Consider the following 26,500-nt stretch of genomic DNA (forward strand, 5'->3'; position numbering starts at 1 on the left):
GATTTGTCCTGTTACTGCTTCTCAGGTTGCACAAAAGTGGGTTTCCTTTTAATATCTGTAAACCTATCACAGAAAGATATTCTCTCTGGCTTCAGCCTCAAGGCGGTGATTTGCGCACTGATAGGTGTACTTTGTTTAGTGTCACCCACGGTGTAGATTGGATAGATTTTGTAAAAGATAGCATTACTTTAAAAGAAACATACAATTTGACAAGCGATTGCATTTTCCTTTCCTTTTATTGCCATATTTTTCATCACACTCATTGTTTTCTAACTGTCCCTAAATTGTTCATTTTCTTAGTCTGTTACATCGGTAGAGCTATTTACTGTTTATAAAGCAATATGCACTTACAGGTTTGGGAGATGGTTTGGGCTCTGAGGGTCGCATGTGCAAGTGGGTCATCATTGCTTGAAGACGTTCGCGTTCTTTAGAAAGCTGTTAAGAAAGAGTGAGATCAGAAGCATTTTAGAAATGACTGATACAGCTATTTTATTGCAGTGATACATCTTATCACTGAGCTTGTCTCCAAGTAATGATTCCTGCATATAAAAGTCTGTGTCCGGGGGAACTTATCTGCGAGGAAATGCAACTTTAGCTATGGAAGGGGGGAAACTTTTATAGCTTTCCTTATGTTAAAAGGTCAGAGAAAACAAATAACACTTCATCTTTTTGTCAATAAGAGAATTGAGGTCACAGTTGCCTCGACAGTAACAAGTTGCTGAAACCATAAATTAGAAGGCCCATGGTGTCTCTTTAAAGTCCTGTGGACACTGTTAGCAATGGACTTGTGCCAGCAGCTGTGAAGGGGTGAAGGGTTCTCAAAGCGAAGTGCCTGCCAGGATTGTCTCCACACTTCATGCATTCCCACTGAGGTCCAGTTAGTGCCCCCTGCAATCTGCCATCATCAATCTAATTCAATAGAGTGACAGAGACCAGGCAGTGTGAAACGCTGAACTCTGCCACAGAGTAGGCATCTACACTTGCACTGGGTCTCATTACAAGTGACGGACCTTACTTTTCCATCAGTCAGACACAGCAGCCCAAAAAAAAAAAAAAAAAAAAAAAGAAAAAGAAAAAGAAAAGAAAAGAAAAAAAAGGAAGCATAATTGGTCACACTGCAGACTGTATCAGCCCAACTCTTATGTGTGAGTCTGCCTTTTATAAATGGTAAACAAGTTTATAAAAAGGCTTTTTAAACGACAGCCACAATGATGCTTTTCTGTGTTCTTGATTATTTTACAAGTAAAAATAAAGTATTTTTAGCAGCTCTCTGGAAACAAGCAATGACATTCAAGGGTTTAGTGAATGATAAATTTCAAACAATTGAAGACGTAGTAAAGTGTGAAGACAAATAAATTGTACGTTTAATTAAATGAAACAAGGTACTGGTTCGGCTGAGAAAAAATAATCTTTAAGGCGAAATATTAAAGAAGTTTTAGAGGGTTAGGATAAATGTAGGAAAAAGGATACTGAGGGTGATATAATTGCTTTCTGATCAATTTTGTGAGTCTATTTATTTTTGGCCAAATTCTGTTTCAATATTAACAGTAATTTTTCTTAAGCCAGCAGCATTTATACATATTTATACATTGTAGTGATACAATACATTTATACATATTTATATATTATAGCGATACATTTATTACCATCTGTGATATTATAAATGATTTGCCATTACTCTAAGATAAGTCTTGAGAATTCTGACAAGTTCTTTATTTAAAATACACTAGAGGTGGAAAAGAGAAAGTTTTTTTGTCTTTTGGGTTTTTTTTTGGGGGGGAGGTATTAAAACAAGGCATGATATTGTAAAGCCTTTTTGCTATAATATAAAATCTCCTGGGGAAAAAAAAATCAAGATTAGCTCATATAAAAACTGCCTCTGTGATAAAATCATATCCAATTACGGGGTTTGATATAACCTTTATTAGGGCAAACTTAAATGTGACTCCTTTGGGATGGCCAAATACATATGATGTAGTCTAAAGGTTATATAAGTCCACATGGTAAGTACATTAAACTACAGCAACCCTCCCCCCCCCGAATTATCAATCATTACCATCATTATCATAAACAATCTAAAATTTCATGTACTTCTAGGAGTTACTGTGTCACAAGACACAGGATCTGCCCAGTCCTCAATTTAATAACCAGAAGTCTGCAAAAGGAGTTCATCGAGGGGGTCTTTGACAAACCTGTATCTCTAACTGTTGTACCACCTGCATTTGCACTCGACACTGGGCAGTGCTTCTGTCATCCAAGGCGTGTTCATTGTTAAGGTGCCTAAACAAACACATAACACAAATGCAGTATTAAGCCACATCTATCTCAGTGGCATATGCTTCACTTAACAACCACTGAAATCCTATTTCGTCCACAGTGGGAAAAAAGAACACCTTGAAATGATACCAAAAAAAGTTTAAATATGCTTGTGCGTTTAGTGAAAATTATTTATGCAATATAAAGACACCCTTTAAAAAGCAGAAAATGTCATTATCTCTAAGCTTATCTGTTTTTACAAAAAATATTTTCCCCAAACCATGGGCAGAATAATAGTAGAAATCACTGGATGTATTTCATATACTCATGCCATTTTTGTTCAAAAAAGAAAGGTACCTTATAAATATATGAACCGAAAGTGATTCTGAGGAGAACAAAGACAATTCTCTATCCCATTTTTGTTAAAACAGTTTGTGGCTCCTGTGATGTTATTTAGTGAGTGATGTCTTATTTCACCAGGATGTGGTGTGAATTATGGAAAGCTGGCAAATTACCACTCCATGGAAACATCAATACTTATGAAGAATGATCACTTGCAGTTACTAATAATTAAAGCGCAATGAAGATTCTGATAATCAGAAGGGTAAGACTGACATTTCATGTCCAGTGTCCTATTGGGGAGACATCTGTCTTAATCTTACAGAAGAGTAGAGAAAAGATAAGACATTCTCATGCTCTTACTCTGATCTTGATTACGTAGTAGTCTATTACTATTATTTCATACCGTTTAAAAAGGTCTCTTTAATGAGTGGTATGTTGATACACCAAAAGTAATTTAGTAGAGCAGCATCACCAATGAACATGTAATCTGTAATATATCATTTATTTGCTGCCTTCTTAAACTTAAAAAAAAATCTTCAAGTAATTTAATATCCTTTGTCATATCTATTTCACAGGCAAACAGGCAAACTAAGGCACCAACTTAAGAGACACTCTCATCCACACATCTACGTGAAATGTTAAACAAAATATTCACAAAATTAAATAAGAATTTACAGATTTTTCTATTTGGGCTCAAGTATCATTTAGAAAGGTAAGAAAAATTCAGTGCAGCCATAATTCTACTAAATTCAGCAAGTATACTTTTGTGCCCATTTAGATTATTTACCTACATTGCTTGAAATTAATATTGAAACATAAAAATTAGACAAATATGCAACCCATTGAAGAAGATTTAAACTGACGTTTCTGAGAAAGGACTAATTTATAAATACATAGGTTTATTTGTTAGTAGATCCAGGTCGAGCAATTAGAAATCTTTGTCCGACAGACAATGAGCCATCTCTTGGTAGATTAAATCAGTTCATTTCAATACCTCTTCACTGATCATAACAACAAAACCTCCATGTTGTCTTAGCACAGTTGTCATTCTTGGTTGAAAAGAGACTGAGGACTACAATAGCGAGGTGTACCAGCTCAGGTCTGAGGTGTGTGGTTACAGGGAGGAGAGGCACTTCCACTCCACCTGTCTGCTCTTAGACCAGCTCTGTTTGGTTTGGTTTAGAAACTAACTGTAACGAAAACTAAAATTCACTCATGCTTTCTGAAAAGAAGGCAGGGACTGGTACAGTAAACCAGAGGTTAGTTTGGGACATCACAAATTCCTCATTAACCAGACCTTTAAAAATTGCTTCTCCCGTTCCCTCCAATTGTAATGAGCAATGAGTCAATTTGCCATCAATGTACTAGAGTGGGAGCTGTAGTCCTAAGGCTTGATATTGCTGTATTTTCTTACGGTTTTTTTCACCCTGAACTCTTGAGGAACACACATATATTTATTCCACGATCAGTCTAAATGCTTATTTTTAAAAATGCTTCAGCTCTACACAAAGATTAGGGTGTATATAGAAGAAGACAACTCGGATATACAGTTTGGGGAGCAAAGATATATTCAGTTTTGCATGTTTATTTTTGCAAGAAATTACTTTTTAAAAAGGTTTTTTTTTATATATTTGTTTACTCCTTAGTGATAATAATTATCCTATATTTAAAGAACTAAAAAAAGTACAAAATGTTTGCATTATATACTTGGGTCTTAGAGACCTATTCAATTTATCTATGCAGCTTTTATTAGAATAGAGACTGTAGACTACAATAATAGTCAATGAGGTTTTGTCTTGATTGAATTTTTCAGTGGAACACAAAAGAACCTTGCCATTAAAATAGTCCTTTATTCTCCTGTATGAAGGCGAAAGGTTTTTAAAGTGTTGTGATGTTCAGTAATGAGCCTCTATCTAAATTATCATTGGTGACAAACTCACAAAGCACTTTTCGAGGACACATAGTTATGAAATGCCAGAGCTGCCACTTTCTTTCCTGTAATTATAGGCTAGCTTGCAGCCCTTCAATGATCATTTATAGAACAGCCTCCAGTGGATTACTGAGAACTTGAAAAACACATACATACCTCTGCCACATCTCCCTTCTCCTTTCCTCGCTATTGTTTACCAGTGATATGTAAAATAATAGTGCCTATTCATTCCCCCTACTTAATTATGCCAATCAAAGTACAGAAATAGTGTCGGATATAAATACAATGCAATACGACTAAATAAATAGGCCGAGTATTAACATTAAATTATGAATTTATGTATTTATGACTATTTTGTGCCCAAATTATTCTCTTTTATGTTTTTGTAACTATCTCAGGTACTACATATTGCTATTCAAAAATTCTCTATGATTTATAAATCAAGAATGAGATAATACTGAAAAATGAGAGGATTGGTGGATTTTCTCAGTCAGTGCCTAATTGCTGTTTCAAAATGCATATGCAAAGGGACATTTCATTAATCATTTAATCATGTCCCTTGCAGGAAGTTGGAACTAATGTTGCAAATACCCTTTTCATATGAATGCTCCATAATACTATCTTATGCATTTGATATATTGCCTATGTCATAAATTATAGCTGCTTCAAAAGGACCAAGTGGGGTTGTTATCCCTGAAGATGCTTGTTACAAAACCTTTATTAAGTTTCTTTTTTTACTTATTGCTAGTTCTATTTCACAGCTTCATACTAGCCAACAATAATACTCTTTCTGATGGCAAAGGTCTGTAAATTACCCATGCAATCACTAACACCATTTCACAGGCCTGTTCTACTTCTACTGGTCTGCTAACAAGGCGATTACACACAAATTACTGAATGCCTATGAAATATTTAAATGCATTCTACTCTACTATGCATTAATAAGAGCAAAGCAAGCTCTGGAATTCTGGTTAGCTCCAGTCCCTAATGTCCCCTAATGAGCCTCTTACCGAGACTGCAGTTCAAACAGAGAGGTGAAGAAAAAATGCAAAGGGTGCCTTCAGAAAGGCAGCACTGAACAAACATTGTGTGAGCCAGTTCTAATTTATGGGTCACTTTATAGGGATATTGATTTTTGTTTTCAAAATGGAATAAATGATGTGGTCGACTGACGTTCTTTCAAAACTGCATTGAATCTGTGTGCTAGGTAGGTAGTGTTAACTAGGAAAAAAACCACGTAAATAGGGCAAGTCTTTCTAAAAACAATTAAGCAAGTGTTTCAGGAAGACCAAAAGTAGGACAGGATCCTTCCAATTTATTTAATGTACAATTATCTTTAATGAAGCTTTTAAGGTTATGAATGCATGTGGTAACTTCAATTATATACACCTCAGATTAGCAATTCAATTTTAACCTCTAGATTTTTCAAAATCACTTAAAGTTATAGCATTTTATAAGCTAAAAAGGGATCAGACTTAAATCCAAGTATGTCAGAGACTGTTTTAACAAAATGTTTCACTTGCATATCACTGGTGTTTGATTTATTTTGCATCAAGCTTTTTATGTTTAAACACTGACAGGAGTTTAAATACAAAATGTTAGCTGTCACTATTCATTTAGCTGATTATGTGAGATGCCTTAGTTTTGAGAGATGGGGGCACTGTCACCAAAAGAAACAACATTCTGACAAGTTCAAAGAATGCCTTCTTGAGGTCATAATTTTGTAGCCATGCTGCCTAGTCAAAGACAAAGAAATAGACAATACACACTAAGTAAGAGCATAATTTTTAGAGTAGTCAGCTGGAAGATAAATGATAACAAATTTCCATTAAATAAACTATTCTGTTTCGACCACCTTTTCTATTGCTATTTATACAGTGTCAAACCTTAAAATTTTACTGTCTGTAATAAACTTAATTCCTCTATCAACTAAGTGCTCTTTAATACACTGATATTTTATTGACACTAACTATTTTGCCTTTCTTCAAAAAGTGTTTCTATCTTTGTACCTCAGAACATGTTTTGTTTGCTAGGAACTGTATATGTGGGTTCAAGAATGCCTGTCTGCCAACTTGAATGTTCTATTGTAAACATTTTCGTTTAAACTCTAAAAGTCAATCCATCTACATTCGAGCTGACTTAGGGCCAATGGAATGATAATTAATTTTGCAGACAAACTACACTAAAGTTTTGTGGGATGTTATTGTACCTTGACATTTATAAGACAATAATGAAGAACTAATATGAAATGCTTTTAGTCATCTAGGGAGAACCTCAATGAGTGATCTGAAAAATGGTTAGCTTCTGTCAATGCCTACTTTACAGTAATTCAAAAATTTTCCTACACACTTTTTTAATCTAGACTTTTCTCTTCATTCTTTTATTTTTCTGCTTTCATCGTTGCTATTACGAATGTTTCTAATTAGTCTTTTTTTAAAAAATTCAATAGAAAAATTTCAATCGAATATTAAAGAATATATATGTACATATGGCTTAGAATATGTATGTTCTTCATAAGCATACATCCTCTGGTGGCATTTCATTTGGTGCTAGGCAAAAATAGAGGAATTATACAAGTTTGTTTGGATATAATGTGAGAAAGGGAATTTGGGACTGAATATATTTTCTATTATCCTTTGTTATTAAACCTACATAGGCTAAACAGTAATAATGGATGGTTTCCTCTTATTTCAAACCAATGGATAAGCTGTCTGATCTCAGAGGACAGCTCAAGCTATACAATTTATTTCCAGGCATTTTAGAAATAAAAATGCCACCACAGTATTCTCCCAAAAAACTTTTATAATAAACACTGGGCACAAAATTTCTAGAAAATGGATAAACAAAAAAACTGAGAGCTAAAACCCTTTACAGCTTTCTGACTTGTCTGACATCCCCCCACCCCCGCCAAGACTCCCGATTCTCTCCATTATTACAAAAGAAAAGCAAAATCATTCCAAGAAAATTTGGATTGGTGGTGATGCCTTCTTCAATTCACTTTCCACACAGACACGAAGTCAACTGTTTTTTCCTGAATAACTGAAATTAATTTAATAAAATGTATTATTTTACTTCCCTTCAAATTTTCCACACATTTTAAGAAAAGGACAATGACAGTATGAAAATATGTTTAATTAACACTTCATCTCAGTACAGTATATGGTATTAGTTCTATTAACAGAATTTATCACAGATCTTTTGACTTCGAGAATGTAAGCATATCACAAGAAAACTGGACTAAAAGAAAGGCCTTAAAATCTACTGTCATTTGTTCTGTCATCCCTATAAAGTTAATGGGTTGGAAAAATGGTCAGTCTTTGGAACCAAAGTTGATACTTAATTGAAAGGAAATGCTTTAATTGTAACTTCTTCAGTTTTTAAAAAGCACCAACATGAATATGAAAAAGAGCTTTGGAGGGCAAGATGAGAGTTCCTATTTATAAATTTGTTAGTAATAAAAATATGTATAAATATTTTGAGGTGAACAAAAATGCTCCTTTCCATGTGCTATAAAGGACATCACATTGAAAGAAAGACATTTTTCTTAAAAGATTTTGAATTTTATCTGAAACAACAACTTAGAGCAATAAAATGTATGATGATTAAGCTAGTTTTAAAGTTTAAATGGCCATATTTAAGAAAGAGTGGCATAATGATAAGGAATAATAAAGCATTAATAAGGACAAATACACTCTAGTGAGGAACTAGGAAATTAGCTGTTTAATGAATTAATATCCCTATATTCTGTCTTTGTTTTTGCAAATTTTTTGTTCCTTAGGAAAATTTCAGCAAAGCTACATAACATTTTAAGTACTTTTCTTATTTAAGACACTCAAATCAGTTTCCTACCCAACAAAATGGTAGCTCACAACTGTTTTTGATAACAGGAGTACAAATTTTCATTTAAGGTAGTTATAAACCATAGCAATATAGGAGTGCATTTTCTTTTAATTGGTCAGAAATTTTTAAAAGGTTAAAAAAATCCTTGAGGAAATCTTACTGTAATTCAGTTATAAAGTTATTATGATGCCAAGTACTTGTGCCTTGTTGTTAAGGTGCTTTTGCTCTATACCCTGTAGTCTACCATTTGTAAACACATCTTTTTGATGTTTCTGCCAACATCCTGGCAACAAAGCAGTGCAATTTCAAATGAGCTAATTAACTTAATTGTTGATGAAGCATGAAACAGTTCATTCACCCTGTTAGCTGCTCCATGACAACATAAGAGTCTCTGCCTGTGAAGTTACTCATCTCCATAAAGCTATCTGTAGCCCTCTGTTTAGATCTCTTGTATACTGAAATTGTGCATGGAAAATGTTTCACAAAAGATGCATATTCTCGTTTGAAAAAGAACCTTTTATGCATTAAAAAATAAATTATCATGTATGAAGAAATGAAGGATATGCAAAGTTTTTATTTTAGGCTAGAGAAGCCATATAATCTAACATAAAATGATATGGCCATGTATGTTTCTCTATGATTCTCAGGGCAACAAGTAACAACATGGAGAAAATATAGTTCTCTTAAAATTTTAGTTACTAGTAATTTCACTTTTATTCTTGTTAAATAAATACATCAAATATTATTCAAAGAAATATAAAGTCTGCAATAAAAAAATAAACCCTTAAAATGTCTTTTGTTTAAATATATGTATATAATGTGTGCTTATATATATGCAGGTATGTATATATATATTATATGACTTCTCATAATTTTACTGGAAATTTTTATTGAAATCTTGAAATTTAAGTGAATCTTGCAAACATGCCTTCCAATTATTAACAACGGTATTATAATAGGCTATGATTTTTCATTCATTCAAAAATCTTTATTGGATGACTTATAAAATAGTCTCACAAAAAGGTAAAGATGAAGAGTTAACTTTCCTGGTTTGACTTTGCTACACACTTGTTGGAACACACAGAACTTACAGTGTGCCTTATGATGGACCTTTTGGTTTCTTCCTTCAGCTTTCTTCTGTTTATTTACAACAACGTGTCTAAACCTCCCATACAATCCACTCCCTCCCCTAAAAAAAAAGGTAAAAAACCTACTTTAAAAACTGTCCAAAATCTTCACAAATGCTTTCACAGCCTGGCCATTTGCAAACTCCATGGCCATAAAGAGTGTGAGAGGCCCCAGTCTCCTCATGTGACGAGCTGTAGCAAAAGAACAGGGCATCAGATTCATCTCAGAAAGTCATAATCGTTGCAGGCTGCTAGCGCCTGTCAGGTTACGATCAGTGACAAACAGGTCAAAACAGGTCAATTCAGCTCAGAGCAGTCAGAAAAATTTAATCGTTCTATTGAATAGTTCAACTGCCAAGGCTAGATGATGTTCCAATTAGAGGAGAAATAGAGCCAAAGATGACTGTTAATAAAGGATGAAAAACTAAGAGGACTGTATAATATCATATGCTAATCCTGCCATATGACCTTAATGTTACATTTACCTCTAAATAAAATATATATAGTCATGTGTGGTCAAGAGAAAAACACCTATGCATTTAAGAAAGTATCAGGAAAATCACCATAAGCGTTTTGAAATGTTCATTTTAGAGAAGATATAGACCTTGAGACTCATTTAAATTGTTTAATATTTATGTGTGAACCACATATATTTCAGCTAGTTATAATTGACTAAAAAACTTCTGCTTTGGAACAGTATTCATTAGTTATATGCTTTTACAATTGTCAAAGACATTTGATAGGTGAATATTACATCACATAGACACATCCTAGAGACATCACCCAACTTCTGAGATATATAATCATCAAATTACTCTCAATTAAAACAACAGCATGAAAGCATTCAAAGGCATACCGTTTTATAACAATGAAAGCTAACAAGAAAAATTTTTCATGATACTCAAAGACCAAAACATTACCAAATTAGACTATCCTATTTTAAACTGTACTGTAATTAAATATGTTTCTTTGAAAAAATATTTGTTTATGAGAGAGTTTGTTACAGTTAGGTAGGTTTTCATATTACATAATAGAACACTGTCAATCTACTACACTTAAATATGAATTTTACAGCTACATAACATAGGAGACTTTGCTACTCTGTTAAGAAATCCTACACTTATGTTTTATCTTCAAAAAAGATACTTTCCATGTTGAGCAATATTTTAGCTTAACGTATTTGATTTAAATTACATTAAAGGATTTAAGTAGATAACCATATGCCTGACCAAATAGAACTAGACAGACAAAAATACATGGGTGCTCCTTTTACAAAGGCTGTTTTTACACAACTAAAACCGTACGTTGAAAAAGTATCTAATATAATGTACTTAGGGTTGGTTACTGTAGAAAAAAAAATTTTTTAATGAATTTTGAATCAAATTTATTCAGAAAGTTACCACCTTCATTATTACTATACGTTTATAATTCCATCATGTTACCACAAGAAAAAAAGGCAAACCAGACCTTCTATCTTCTGGTTTATTATACCTGTGTTTATTTTGTTTATGTGTGTCTATTCTCTGATTTCTAAGTATATATCTGTAACATGTATTAAGGGGTATATGTATGTATCTTTAATTATTTGAAATTGGTTCTTAAGTTTAAAAATGCTAAAAAAAATTCTTATTTTGTCAATCAGGCTAATCACAACATCTCAACCATTAAACATATATTGACACAATAATTCCACATGTACTTACAAAAAAATAACTCTCTTCAAGAAGTTCCTCCCTCTATCCATAAAACTGCTGGTATTAAACTTTTTAAAATGAAAATAATATACAAGATAATCTAAAGGTTTCTTTTTTGTTCTTTTTAGGGCCGCACCCGTGGCATATGGAGGTTCCCAGGCCAGGGGTTGAATCGGAGCCATAGCCGCTGGTCTATGCCACAGCCACAGCCACGCCAGATCCTCAACCCACTGAGCGAGGACAGGTATGGAACCTGCGTCTTCATGGATACTAGTCAGATTCGTTTCCTCTGAGCCACAACAGGAACTCTGGTTTCTACTGTAATTTGTGGTTCTACATATTTTGCCCCTGTTAGGAACAACCCATTATTTTTAAGTTTACAAGTGTTGAAAGTAAAATTTGGTCATAGCTATGGAATAAATCTCATGAGATTTACCTGTCTCGCCTTGCATTTAGAACTGAAGACTGTCCATTCACTATGGAATGATGGGTTATTGGTGGTGATGCTTTGGAAGTGGTGGAGGAGGTAGTCGAGGAGGAATTGTTAGTAGTGAGGTCTAGCCCTCCGTGTTTAATGCCATTGTCGTCCATACTGTGAACTCCAGTCACTTCTTTCCATAACTGCTGAATCTCAGCAGGACTTAAGCCAGCTACAAAAGGAAAGAAAGCCCCACCAATATAACACAGTAAAGTTTATAACATAAGCTCAGTATTATTACTGGACTAATGCCAACAACAAAAGTGATGTTACCAAAACAATTAAAATACAGTAGTCAATCACTTTACACCATCAGCACTATAGCTTTTCTCTTGAACAATCAGTTATTTGCTAAAGACTACCAATTTGAGACTAGAACTAGAAATAACAGTATTGGGAATAATATCAAGGATTAATAGAAAAAACACAGCAAGTTCCATTTGCAAATGAAAACTATTCAACTTTCAACAGTAGGTCTTACTTATTGGTAGTATTAAGTTTTTATCAGTGAGAAACTGAAAGACAAGTACATTTGGAAATAATACATGTCAAAAGAAATGAAAAAAGTAAGGAGGGAAAACAAAAATGTCAGAGGAAAACAGTAAACACTCAACTCAAAAGAAAAATAGACTTGACAATTATCTGGCAATTTTGATATTTTTCAGAGAGGTAAAGGATACAAGTGAATTTCATATTAAGGTCCTAAAAATGCCAATATGCTTACCTATATGGGCCAATTAAGCATATAAGATCTAAACTTCTTCATTTTATGTCTGGTAGATAGAATAAATCAACTACTCTTTTTAAACAACTCACTGGTTCAGGTTATGCAAATTTACCTGATTTATGAGGAATGAAAATAGAAAGGCTAGGTACAATCTTTTAGCTTTTAACTGTAATTTTTTTTCCTCTTTAGGGCTGCACTCACGGCATATGGAAGTACCCAGGCTAAGGACTGTATTGGAGCTGCAATTACAGCCACCAGCCTATGTCACGGCTACAGCCTAAACAGAGCCACATCTGTGACCCATGCTGCAGCTCGTGGCAAGGCCAGATCCTTAACCCAATGAGTGAGGCCAGGGATTGAACCTATGCATCCTCTTGCATACTAGTTGGATTCTCAACCCGCTGAGCCACAATGGGAACTCCCCTAGCTGTAATTTTGAAGTGGGACTTGAGAAACTTTTGTTTATAGTATTCGACTTATAAAATAATGCTTATAAATGCAAAGTACTGTGACTTCATATATTCCTTATATACCTTATGCTTTTTAATCCTTACTACAATCCAATAGAGTTGACATTTTTATCATAACCAGTTAATTTATGGATAAGGAAACAAAGTGAGAGAGACGTTCAAAAATATATCTAAGGTCACAAAGCTTACGTATGAAAAAGCTGTGATTTAAATGCAGGCAGTCTTACATGAATGCCTTTGCTCCTAAAATATTTTATTCACACTGGTCAGAATGGCTCTCATTAATAAGTCTACAAATAACAAATGCTGGAGAGGGCATGGAGAAAAGGGAACCTTCCTACACTGTTGGTGTGAATGTAAATTGGTATAACCACTATGGAAAACAGTATGGAGGTACCTCAGAACACTAAATATAGAACTAAAAGCAATCCCACGCCTGGGCATATATCTGTACAAAACTATAATTCAAAAAGATACATGCACCCCTATGTTCATTACAGCACTAGTTACAACAGCCAACACAGAGAAACAACCTGCATGTCCATTGACAAATGAATGGATTAAGAAGAGGTGGTATATATACACAATGGAATACTACTCAGCCATAAAAAAGAACAAAATAATGCTATTTGCAGCAACATGGATGGAATCAGAGATTCTCATTCTAAGTGAAGTAGGTCAGAAAGAGACATATACTGTATGATAACACTTACATGTGAAATCGAAAACATGGCACAAATGAAACTATCTACAAAATAGAAACAAACTTATTGACATAGAGAACAGACTTGTGGTTGCCAAGGGGGAGGTGGAGAGAGTGGGATGGACTGAGAGTTTGGGGTTAGTAGGTGCTAGTTACTACATTTGAAGTGCATAAGCAATGAGGTCCTATTGTATAGCACAGGGAACTATATCCAATCACTTGTGATGGAATATGATGGAAGATAATATGAGAAAAAGAATGCGCATGTGTGTGTGTGTGTATATGTACATACACACACACACATATATATATATACACACATATATACGTATAACTGGGTTGCTATATCCATATAAACTGGGTCACTATATATGTATAACTTGCTGTACAGCAGAAATTGACAGAACACTGCAAATCAACCATAATAAAAGTATAAAAATATGAAAAGTACTGAATGAAGATAAACTGAAAAAATATACGAACAATTGCTATCATTTACTGAGCATCTACTTTGGTGCTTTACATACTTTTTTTTTTTTTTTTTTTGTCTTTTTTAGGGCTGCACTCATGGCACACGGAAGTTCCCAGGCTAGTGGTCAAATCGGAGCTGCTGACCTCTGCCACAGCCATAGTAATGCCATATCCCAGCCACATCTGTGACTTAGGCCCCAGCTCTCAGCAATGCTGATCCTTAACCCACTGAGTGAGGCCAGAGATGGAACCCACATCTCCATGGATACTAGTCAGGTTCTTAACCCACTAAGCCACAACAGGTACTCCTGATGCTTTACATTCCTAATCTCAGCTAATATCACCTGAAATTAGGAATTAATACATTTTATGGATGAAGACATGGAGGCTCAGATGGATTAAATACGTTGTCCGAAACACTAAGCTCATAACCAGTGGACAGAATTCAAACTCGATGCCCTGTGGCTCCAAAATCTATATGCTTTATAACTATATTTATCTATAACATCTACTAAAAGGATGCTAATCAAACTATCCCCCCCCCCCACCCTACCCCCATATCAGATGCTATAGTGGTGCTGATCAGTTGAGAGGTGCATGGAGTGAAGTGAGATGAAACAGGCAGAAGAGACCAGTGAAAGAGAACAGAACATGATAGTGAGAAAAGCCCCCGCATCCTTACCTCTGCACATGGAAAAATCATTGATCTAGACATAGCCATAAGTAGCCCACAGGAAGAAAGTTCTCACTGTTCCAAATACAACTTCTGGTCAAATGATTTGTCACAGTGGTAACTTTAAATTGCTATGCCTACCACAATTTCAAACGGACCTTTTTTTACAGAAAGCTATCATTTTGCTGATTCTGGCCCCTCAAGATTTTAAAACGTAGTCTGAGACTATGTCTTAAAGTAAAGACAGTATAACTCAGGTTCCCCAAATTATTCAAAACTGTATTTTTTTTTCTATAACTAGGAGGATGGATTAGTAAAGGTATTTCTGTCACATAGGAAATAATTTCTATATGAAGATCGTTAATAATTATTTTAATTCTTGCTTTAACCTAGGATTCTGAAATTGACTGTGACTTTTTGATTACCTGGCTTCGTGTGCTGGGTGTCCTAACAGTAAAACTCCATTAGCAAATGTTTCTCTCTGAGAGCATCAGCTCGTCTTCCGCATCAGAACGCTCACCATCTCACCTGCTGCCTCTCTGCTCCACATTCTACGCTTGGCCTGATTTCTGCCATAGCTTCTGGACTGCCTTCCTGTTTTCGCCTTGCCTTTGTATAACTTATTCTTCATATATCAGCCCAATTATTCTCTTTAAAGGTAATTTAGGCTATGGAACTTCTCAGGCAAAGCTTCCACTGGCGTTCCAGAACACTTAGGACAAAAAAATAAGAAGAAGAAAAAAAAAAAACCACCCAAGAAACCTTTCTGTGGCCTCTGAGGTGCCAGCATTTATTATCTAGCTCTTGCCTGCCTCTCTGACCTCATCCATCACTCTCCCTGCATTTCATTCTCTTATACTAGCCTCTGCTGTTTCGTGAATACATCAAACTTTTGCTCCCTTTCTAGCTTTGGCTCTGGCTGCCCTTACATTCTGGGCCATTCTGGTTGCAAATCTTCTCATGCCTCCTCCCTCCCTTCACTCAGGTAGTGTGAGGCTCACTTCTCTCTGACCACACCATCAACCACTGCCCCTCCCTACTTGCCTTTTATCATTCCCTATGGCCTTACCCTATTTTATTTTACTTTAGAGCATTTATCAGGCTCTATGTTAGTTGTTGTACTTGTTTTCATCAGTCTCACTCCACCACTTACTAAGAGTTGGGGTTTCTTTTTTATGGGTATACCTCCAGTGCCTAGAATAGTGCCTGGCATGTGCTTAACAGTTGTTGATTTAATGGATTAAAACCAATTCAATCAGTTCTCAAAGATACCTTGGACTTTACCTCGTGACTCTTAAAAGGTAAACTATTTATGAGCACTGCTCTCCTGTAAGGCCAATGTTTAAAGAATTTTGAATGGTACTAGTTGATTCCAACAGATTGAGTGGCTAAAAACATTTTATAATTTGGGTAAAGACTCAGATATTTTAGAGACTATATAAGTTAAAAATGTTATTAATAATTTAGTTTTTGAACTTTAGTAATGATTTACTTAACCTATGTACCTGCTTATCTTCTGAAAGTATATTATTACCATTATCCCATTCATTTGCATTGACAATTAGAGGTATCACCATGATATCACAATGATATGGTAGTGAGTAGTAGGCACATAAATATTTGATAAATAACCCGTTCATCATACAAATAATGATCCTTAATTAAAAGAATATTATATTTTAAAAGCATTAAATTTATTTATTTATTTATTTATTTATTTTATTTTATTTTATTTTATTTTTCCTTTTTAGGGCCACACCAGATGCATTTGGAGGTTCCCAGGCTGGGGGTCTAATTGCAGCTGCAGCCACCGGCCTACGCCACAGTTACAGCAACACAGGATCTGACCCGTGTCTTTGACCTACACCACAGCTCATGGCAATGACAGATCCTTAACCCACAGAATGAGGCCAGGGATCGAACCTGAAACCTCATGGTTACTAATTGGATTTGTTTCTGCTAAGCCACAATGGGAACTCCCTAAAAATATTAAGTATCTTAATAGTAAATACTTATATAATTTAAATATTTAAACTTTAAATATTTTAAATATTATAGATAAGAAGCAGAAAATAAACAATGTCAAAAAGAGATTCTCGTTAGCAGAGTGGTTCTCCGCATATTAGAATCATTTGGGGATCTTTTAAAACTTCCAGTGCTCTGACCAAACAAATTAAATCACAATTTCTGAAGGTAAGACACAGGCATCAATTGTTTTTGCAGCTCCACAGATGATTCTAATTGCAGGTAATTTAAGGGGAAATTTTTTAAACTATCATATTGCTCATGAGACAAAGTATTCACAACTCCAACTTGTTCACTTATCTTCCATGGATACAAAACTATTTATGAATATGAAACGACAAGTCAATCAACTACATTTTGATGATTCGCAAGAAACAATTTACTTTTTTAGTCATCAATGTAACAAATTCAGCATTTCCCAGACTGTGTTCCATGGAGGGCTACTCTTCTAAACACTGTTAATCTAAGAGATTTCAGAGGCCTGTGGTCTTGATCTTGGAGACATATGACTTATGTTAGCAAGTAAAACAGTTCTAAGATTCTAGTAACAAAGAGAACTTGAGTCTCTTTTTCTAACTCAGTGTTCGGCAAATACATTTGAAGGAAAAAAATAAGTCAACAAATTACTTTTACAATTACACTATTTCATTTCAGAATTTATTTATTTATTTAGTCTTTTGAGGGCTACACCTGCAACATATGGAGGTTCCCAGGCTAGGGGCTGAATCGGAGCTGTAGCTGGCAGCTACAGCAACGCCAGATCCAAGCCACGTCTGCGACCTACACCCCAGCTCATGAAAACACCAGATCCTTAGCCCACTGAGCGAGGCTAGGGATTGAACCTGCGTCCTCAGGGATGCTTGTCAGATTCGTTGCCGCTAAGCCACAATGGGAAATCCTCATTTTGGTTTTTAAAAACCAAGTATAGGCTCAGGATTCATCAAGTCATCTCCATCCCTAGTTCCTTCCTTGAATTGAAAGCTGCCTATCTGGTAGCTCCGCGTAACCCTAACAGAGCCTCAAATCTTACATGTGCAAAACTAAGCTCCTGTTTATACCACAGCCCTTTTGATCTCAACTTACTCCTCTCTCAGGTTTTTGTTCTGTTTACCAGATACTTTATAGTGCTTCTCATATGCCAGTCACTTTTCCAAATGCTTCCTACATGATAATGTAATGCCCAAACCACTATTCCTATTGTTATTGTAACAATAATTATTTTCCCTTTAGAGATGAGGACAGTAAGGCACAGAAAGGTGCTCAACTTGCTAAAGAGCTAGTAGGTAACAGACCTCCCTCACATTTTCAGGTCATTCCCCACATATCCCCTTCCCAGGACTCCATCCTTGGCCACCTGCCTACAAGTTCACATGCTCCCATTTCCTATGGTTGCTTAATTAGTCCCACAATGGGAACTCCTCAACTTAAAACTCTAAGTGCAAATTACTTGGCTTTCTTCAAAAACCTATTTCAAGGATATACAAATACAATATTTCTGCCCAAAAGTTTTGTAAGTATGTAATTTAAAAATTTCATGCCCACCCAAAATTGAGAAACTTGGTTCTCCTATAAATGATGACTTGGGCTTGTTCTCAATCACTGTCAGGATGATAAATAAGCCTTAAAAGATTTGTTTTTCCCAGAGTTGAAAGATCAAAAAGATGAATTCCTAATCAAATTGCATATAATACCAGAGATAAAGAAGTTTAATAATAATTCTTTAATCCTGGAGTCAGAGTTGGAGAGTAACTACTGGGTACCAAGCACTGTGCTAAGAATTAATGAAAATTTGATAATTCATATCTAGAGTATACATCCTTAGGGCAAACAAGGTTTAAAAATTTCAGTGGCTTCACTTATTGGTAATAATTACACGAGCAGATTCTGCACACTCACAAATAAGATTTTTTTCCCATGTTCTTTTATTTTGTCTAGTAATTAATTTTAACTAAATAATTTTAATATATTATGATAAAAAGTAAGTCTACTGTGAATTTTAATTAACTTATTTAATAGTGCTCTGCTTATTTTCTAGTGTTATTTATACTTAAGAGTTATACAAGTGAATTTTGGCAATTGTTTTATTAAACCATTTTGATAGTCAATAACTTGAATTATTGAAGTATTATCATTAGTTTTTACTCCTCATTTAAAATTTTACATTTTGAAAAACTAGTATATACACATGGCCGAAATAATTGAATCACAGAGAATAATATGCATTACAAAGTTAAATTTCCGTACCAGTCCTGACCTCTGGGTCTCCAATATTCCTCTCCAGTGGCAACCATTATTCCAGTTTCTGGGCTATCCTTCAGAGACCCACGTGTTCATTTACAATGTGCCAAACCTAACATATTATTTTCAGAGGTGTACCAAATACACATTTTGTTCAAATTCTGAATTACAGGAAGGAAAATTAGCTATTTGTCTACCAAAATATGAACTTCTGGGGTACAGAAATACGTCTGATATAAAAAATTCCTACATGATTTTTACTGTCAAATTCTTTACAGGTTGCAGTTTTACAGCTGGATATCTATTACAAAAACAATGATTTCTCAGTTTTATTGATCATGACATTTTTACTTCGACAAAATTGATATTTTCCTTTTAAGTGTCCCCCAACATATAAAGAATTGACAAATAGAACTTTTTAAAAAGACACATAGCCTAAATGGAGTTAATTCCATTTTAATATATGCGTGTTAGTATACTAAACAATTAGCCAATTAGAATTATGATGTAATTTAATCTCCATCTCCCTACATCATTTACATTTTCTCAAAAACTATCTCAACATATCTTTAATATTTCCCTACACATTTAATTATTCCTAAGCTAGTTTTTATACATGAAATTAACAGCATTCACAGGTAACTTTGCAAAATTTCATTCCCATAATAATAAATGTACATTTAAGCTTTAGCTCACTGATAGGAGTTTCAGCATGTAAAGCCCCAAAGGAGATTTTGCTTCCAAGTTACAAATAGAAGATTCACTGGTATTTAAGAGAGAATACTAAGGTGGCAACAATTATTCAGCATGGCATACATTGTTCATAGCGCTGTTGCTGTTACCCTGATTTGATATATGCTCTGTGTAAACCCATGATCACAGATTAAGCAAAAACATCAAGGATGTCAGAAGTGATGGTGAAGTAGGCATTTGGCTACTTAGATTTCCATAAGCAGAGCCTGAAGTCCAAGTCAAATTCTGATCTTGGCTGAATACCGATGTCAAAGACAAACTTCGGCACAGTCCTCACTCAGCATAAAGGATATTATTATACGTTTCTTCAATAGATATCATTTTCTTTATTATTCAGCAGTTCTCTGACTCCAAGCTCATTTAGTTCTACAAGGTGTTCGTTCAAAATAGCAATTGCTGGTTAGATCTAGCATTCTCTTTGGTCTTGGCAACAAAAATGTTTATTTTAGATAACTCCTATAAATTCAAAAATGTGTTTTTAAAGCTGAATGAAATACATATGTGTATGTATGTGTGAGTATGTATGTATGTATCTATCTATATATCTATTGATCTCTCTATTCATCTAACTTAGTCCCTGTAGTAATGCTAAACCTGTGAATAGATTACACACTGGGATATACTGACTTCCATCTTATGTCAAAAACATATCAAAGTTTAAAGTGCATGTCAAAATAATTTCCTCTTTTTCAGCATGTAGACATTGAAAATGAGTCACTAAATAATTACTATTTGATATATAAAATACACTATGTATTGAATAGCTTTATAATAGGTATTTTTGTTTGAGATGGATTTCAAGATCCATCCTTTTTTATTTGACTTCTGCATACCTATACTCTCTCTCTCTCTTTATATATATATATATATACACACTTAGAGATTGTAATTTCATTGCCTAATTTACATTAAAATCCAATATTATAGTAACGCTCATGATGACTTTAAATGCTTAGTATTTAAAATACCTTATTTTAACATGATATAATACAATATCACATCATTTTGCAATATAGAGAAAAATGTCTGTAATCTTCTACTCTTATCAAAATTATAACTATGGTTACTTATATCTGATTCTTATGTACATATTTTTATACAGTTAAAAAGTTTTAATCTTATTTATTTATTTATTTATTTAAATTGTTATTTCCCCAATACAATTTTTTTTTTCCCACTGTACAGCATGGTGACCCAGTTACACAAATATGTACATATTTTTCTTCCCTCACATTATCATGCTCCATCATAAGTGACTACACATAATTCCCAGTGCTACAGAGCAGGATATTTTTAAAGATATAATGCGAACATCATCACTGCATATTAGTCCTACTTGGTATTCATATGGCTATTACTTGTGGCTAATCAATCAACCAATCAAAAACCTAATGCAAAGTGAACAGAGAAACAGATAATAAAAGTATTTAAAACATCTTTGTCTGAAATAACCAGTTAACTAAGGCATAAATGATTCAGGGCTTATATTACCTAACAATTACTTATTTACTTTCTCCTGTCCTAACACTAAGATTCCAGAACAGTACTATGAACTTAGTGTGTTCCCTTACAGGAGCTGGTTTATCTGACACACTGCAACTGTGTTTGGCTGATGGGTCTCCACAACAGCACTTTTCACACATTCGTCTAAATAGTTGAAACATGATGATGACTTCTATCTTTTTATTTAACATACATATATTTTCTGCTGCAACCCAAATATCTTTTCAGATTTACTTCCTTTTCCTCAGTGTTCTCCATTCCAGACATTATCTCTCCTTTATCTGATGGAGAATGCAAAACAAAAGAAAGAGTGATCAGTATGTAGGGTAGAAAAATAGTGAGTCGCTATGTTGTACAGCATCAAGAACTAACACAGTGTGGTAGGTCAATTATTTCATGATGGATGTACGTCAGATCACTATGCTGTTCACCCTAAACTTACACGGTGCTGCAAGTCAATTACATCTCAATAAAACTGGAAGGGAAAAAAATGGAAGAAAAAGAGAGATAATTCCATCAAAAGAATGCTCAGAAATAAGAAAAAAAGTCATTTGAAACTATCGGAATGGTTAAAGCATAATAAGCTTCCTTGTTTGCAAGATATTTGTATGATTATTTTGGAAGAATGTAGTTTAACAAATATATTTCAGAGATGTTACACTGTGTTTCTATGAACATCCATCTTAAACTTTCTTGAAATGTTTGTTTGAATGGTTTTACTCAAATAAAATCATGTTTCTCTATTGAGGAGAGAAAAAACAGATCCTAAATACAGACTTTATTTGAATTTTATTTGAAAAATTAATGACATAAATTTATTGCTTCTACCAAATTTTATAGTTTCTACCAAAAAATCCATGTTTATATTAATTTATAAATTCCTTATTTTTTTAAACTTATTTCATCCTTTGTCCTCAAGTTGTATTTATTTTTCCAAAGAACAATTATTTGTGAATAGAACATTCATTGCTATGGTGATACTATGGTTTATTTCAATTCTTTTTGGAATGACACAGAAAAGTGAGTTTCCTGTCTTATTTTTCTTTCACTATTTAAACTTTATCCTTCTTGAGTTCCTAGGAGTGATTCAATCAAGTGGATTAGAGGATCTCAAGTCAAGTAGAAGAGAAGTCCTGGGAAAAATAAGCCATGGAAATAGTAATTTGATAAATAAAGAGAAAAACGTTTACCACGATGTTGATGTTTCTAATTTTATGTACCAAAACCAATAAGTATATGCATTTCAAAGACTGTCTTTTATCTGCCTAATTATAATTTCTGTATATTTTATTGTTCTTGAGTTTCTTCAGTTCATCCAAAAGAGTAAGAAAAATGACCAGCAAGTACTACTGCAATGTACCCTGTAAGTTCATTTTAACTAATTTTAAGTAACTTGATTAAAATTTGTTCCAACAAAATCTAAATGTGAATTAGAATAAGCTTTGATAACATTTAGAGATATATGACTTTTACCTGTATCAAGGATTTTAGCATACAGAGAACCATTTTGTTCACCATTCTCTTGACTTTTTTTAACTTAGAACTCCTTCCATTTCACAAAAGATTTAAATGATGGATATATATACAACTGTCTTATTGAATTATCAAAGTACATCCAAAATTTTCTTATCAGAAAAACAAGTATACAATTGACAGTTTTTTTTATGCGCCCCCCCCCCCCCGTGGCATATGGAAATTCCCGGGCCAGGGTCTGAACCCGAACCATGGACTGAACCCGAACCACAGTTGTGATCTTTGCCATGGCTGCAGAAAAGATCCTTAACCCGCTGTATGGGCGGGGGATTAAACCTGCATCTCTGCAACAACCCAAGCCCTTGCAGTCAGATTCGTAAGCCACTGTGCCACAGCAGGAACTCCTACAACAGACAGCTTTTTGAAGCTAAACTTCACAATACAGTACATGCATATACAATATTATTTTAGAGAAAATAGCATCATACGGTTCCATGAGTTATGATATAGGGTCCCCAGTTCCCCAAAGCATAATTTGGAATATGCTCTGTAGAAATAGACAAAGCTTCCCTTTTATACATAGGGGTTTCAGTGAAGATTAGGAACGTCTATCTTTCTTATCAGTTGTCCACCAAAACTCCTATCAGCTCACTCATGTCAAATGGAGTGTTGTTCGCTTTCCTGCTCATTCAATTCCCTGTAGATCTTTAGTGTATATTCAACAGCTTGAATTTTGCTGCCCTTATAAATCTTCTTTCATAAGATGAATAAGTACACATTTAATATCTAACACAACACTTGAAAGCAGTTTTACTACACACTTAAAACGCAGTATGTAGTAAAATTTCTTCAGTCTCAAGAAAATGGGCCATGCAATCATGTTAACAACCATGTTTTAATAATAAACATGAGGGGCATAAAAACAAAATCTTCTCAATGTCTCAGGTAGATAGGCCATGCAGTGGTAGAAGGTGCAAGCTTAGAAATGAAGTATGTGCTGTGTTTCGTATGTACCTTGAGGCAGCGATTGGACGGGAAGTGCCGCCTGGCCAGGTGGGATGGAGATGAGTCCCTGCCGCTGAAGGCTGAGCAGATGTTGCTGCTGCTGGAGTTGTTGCATCTGGAGAAGCTGCTGCTGGAAGACAAGCTGCTGGGCTGCCAACTGCTGCTGCTGCTGCTGCTGCTGGTGCCAGAAAACCCAACCCAGTAAACAGCAGAGAAGGTGGCCTGCGCAAAAGCTCTCAGACAGAGAAATGCTCCCTCCTTTCACTGCCCCGGGGCGTTTGTGAATGGTCATCCCATGGTCAAAGTCCAAGGGTAGAATGGGAGCAAGTTCTGGATTTTCGGTTGCCTTTCTTTCAAATATTAACACAGCAGCAGAGAACCAAGGAACTTGCATTGAACAAGGATGGAACAAGGTCTAGAGAAAGGGTGTAGCCAAGGTCTCGACTTTAAACAAAAATGGCTTATCACAGATGATAATGAATTTACCTAGACTAAAAGAATAACACTTTACAGAAACAGTCAACTTCAACACACTTCTTTTTTTTTTTTCAATTGAATAAGTTTGATGTGCAGAAGTCCCTGACTGTGGTCTCTAGTGATCTATTAGTAAACTGGGATGGAGCCTGCACAGGACAGGCCTGTTAGCACTCTCTCCTCCTCTCCTCTCTTACCGGAATACATTAAAGGCAGCATTATGTTCAAGACCAGAAAAAAGTGCCCTTATTATAAGGCAAAGTATAAGTTCCAATTTTGTGAGGCATTACAAGACAAACCAGAGTTCTTTGGACTCGGGAGGGTCTGAGGAGGCAGTCACACTTCAGAGAGAGACAAGCCGCTGTGGAAGACCTTTCCTTTTTAGTTTGGGGAAAAGAGAAACTTTTGATGCGCTCACTGGAAAACAGACTGCATAATGGAGCAAGTCATGTGGATTGCCCAAAGCCTCCGGAGAAATAAGGGAGCAATTTCTATTCTGTAGTTGATGGCTGTCTGAAATTCTATTCACAAATCCAAACAGAAACAAAGCCTCAGGGGGTCAAAACTGTTTCCTGTACGTTTGCATAATGGGCAGCTTGAAGACAACGGCTCTGATACCTGCTGATCAATTTAACTACTTCAACATGTTTTGTTTGTATTATGTTTATATTTGATGCAGTTTGCTGACAAGTGCAAGCTAGGCCTGAGAAGCCAGCTTGTCAGTTTGATTTATGAGCATATCAAACTGGAACTTTCTACTCGCCACTCCAAACCTACGGTAGCAGTTCATTAATCAGGGGCCTGTGACTTTGAAATCTGTGCTCAACCAGATTCTCCCCGGGTTCCCCCCCACCCACCCCCAACAATAGGCTAAATTTGCATGCATGTTCTCTGAGCTGCACCACTGAGAAAAATAAGGTTCCCTCACCAACTTAGATTCTCGGTGAATACAAGATAATCAGTACTTTGTCCACCACACAGCTTGCTCTTTGTACACTGTGATTCATTAGTGAACATTAGACGACAGCAGCATTGGATTGTAACTCTCAAGTCCCATGCTACAAAAAAGGAGAGCAGGAGAGTTCTACTGTCACTGTTATTAAGCTCAACACAAATGTATAATAATGCATCTTTGACAGCAAGAGCCTGGTGATAGGAAGATCTAAGACTGCCCTGGCCTCACAGCGCCCTTCCCAACCTTACGTTCCTCCGCAAAGTCACTGAGCCGGCTGGGTCCTACCTCTTTTGCTTGCTTTCCAGGATGCTGCTGTTGCTGCTGCTGTTGTTGCTGCTGCTGTTGTTGCTGCTGCTGCTGTTGCTGCTGCTGCTGCTGTTGCTGTTGCTGCTGCTGCTGCTGCTGCTGTTGCTGCTGCTGCAAAAGCTGAAGATGTAACTGCTCTTGCTGTTTCTTGTAAAACTCTTGTAGTTGTTGCTGAATAAACCATTTTGACTTTAATAAATAAAGGCAAAAGTTGCATGGATTATAAAACTCCTAAACTCTTCTAGACTGGCACATGGTAGTCTCCATTAAGATTCACCTCATAAGAACAACAATAAATACGTGCACTGGATTTCAGGAGACAGCTCTACATACATTTTTCCCCCCAAGGCATCTCTGAAACTTTCCAGTCCAGAATCCAAAACATCCTAAACAAAAGGGTATAGGAAATCTGTATTCTAAAGGGTCAGATACAAATAAATACGCTAAATTACTATATCTACAGTCCCAACAGCAGATAAAAATAAGTTAAAGTCTACCATTTATAAAAACCAACTATAGAGTTACATAAAATCAGGTTGTCCAGTTCTCACTGAGAAAAAAAAAATCATAATCCATCAGATGTAAAGAAGAACGTCAGATTTAGAAGTATAAGCAACTGGCCTGTGGTCATTATTGTAGAACACAGGAAAGTAATTAAATCTCTAAGAATTTGGGTAAAGCACATTGTTTTCTCTATGAAGTAAGTCTATAACATAACGTCTACCTTATATACACTCGAGGCTCCAATAACGTACATGTTAGAAACCTTAGTTTTGCTATTTAAAAAAGATAATTCTCATGAATTGGCAGCTCAGTTGCCCAGCTTTGTTCTAATAAGTAGATACTTCTATTATTAAATTTCCAATAAAATTCGGGAAGTTACTTTCCTTGTTGTAACAAAATGACCAGTTCCAATTTTGTACTCGTGTGAACTAAAAGGAGTGCTGAAGGGTTAGGAATTTTAAAAGCAACAATTATCTGCATTTTTTTGGCAAGTCTACAAATCCAGTGCACCTAGCATTTGAATATTTAAATATTGATTTATCTCATGTGAAAA

At 35.1% G+C, this 26,500-nt stretch overlaps 1 protein-coding gene across 41 annotated transcripts in view; it reads right to left on the reverse strand.

Annotated features, from left to right (window-relative positions):
• FOXP2 (forkhead box P2) overlaps positions 1-26,500 on the reverse strand; it is a 549,648-nt gene that overhangs the window by 37,663 nt on the left and 485,485 nt on the right. For 19 of the 41 annotated variants that reach the window (XR_014833058.1, XR_014833057.1, XR_014833059.1 and 16 more), the window contains 6 exon segments: positions 25,423-25,614; positions 23,718-23,886; positions 11,626-11,839; positions 9,583-9,687; positions 2,193-2,280; positions 352-435 (listed from right to left, as the gene is read on the reverse strand). Coding sequence is in view for 38 of the 41 variants with exons in the window: in XM_085004682.1 (XP_084860808.1) it covers positions 352-435; positions 2,193-2,280; positions 9,583-9,687; positions 11,626-11,839; positions 23,718-23,886; positions 25,423-25,614 (852 nt within the window). In the remaining 3 variants the exon portion in view is untranslated. 41 annotated transcript variants of the gene reach the window in all.

The sequence above is a fragment of the Sus scrofa genome, chromosome 18 (assembly GCF_054392235.1).
Source record: "Sus scrofa isolate SSC_HxYL_T2T_F1_AM1 chromosome 18, Sscrofa_HxYL_maternal_Yorkshire_Landrace_v2.0, whole genome shotgun sequence".
NCBI classification, from domain to species: domain Eukaryota; kingdom Metazoa; phylum Chordata; class Mammalia; order Artiodactyla; family Suidae; genus Sus; species Sus scrofa.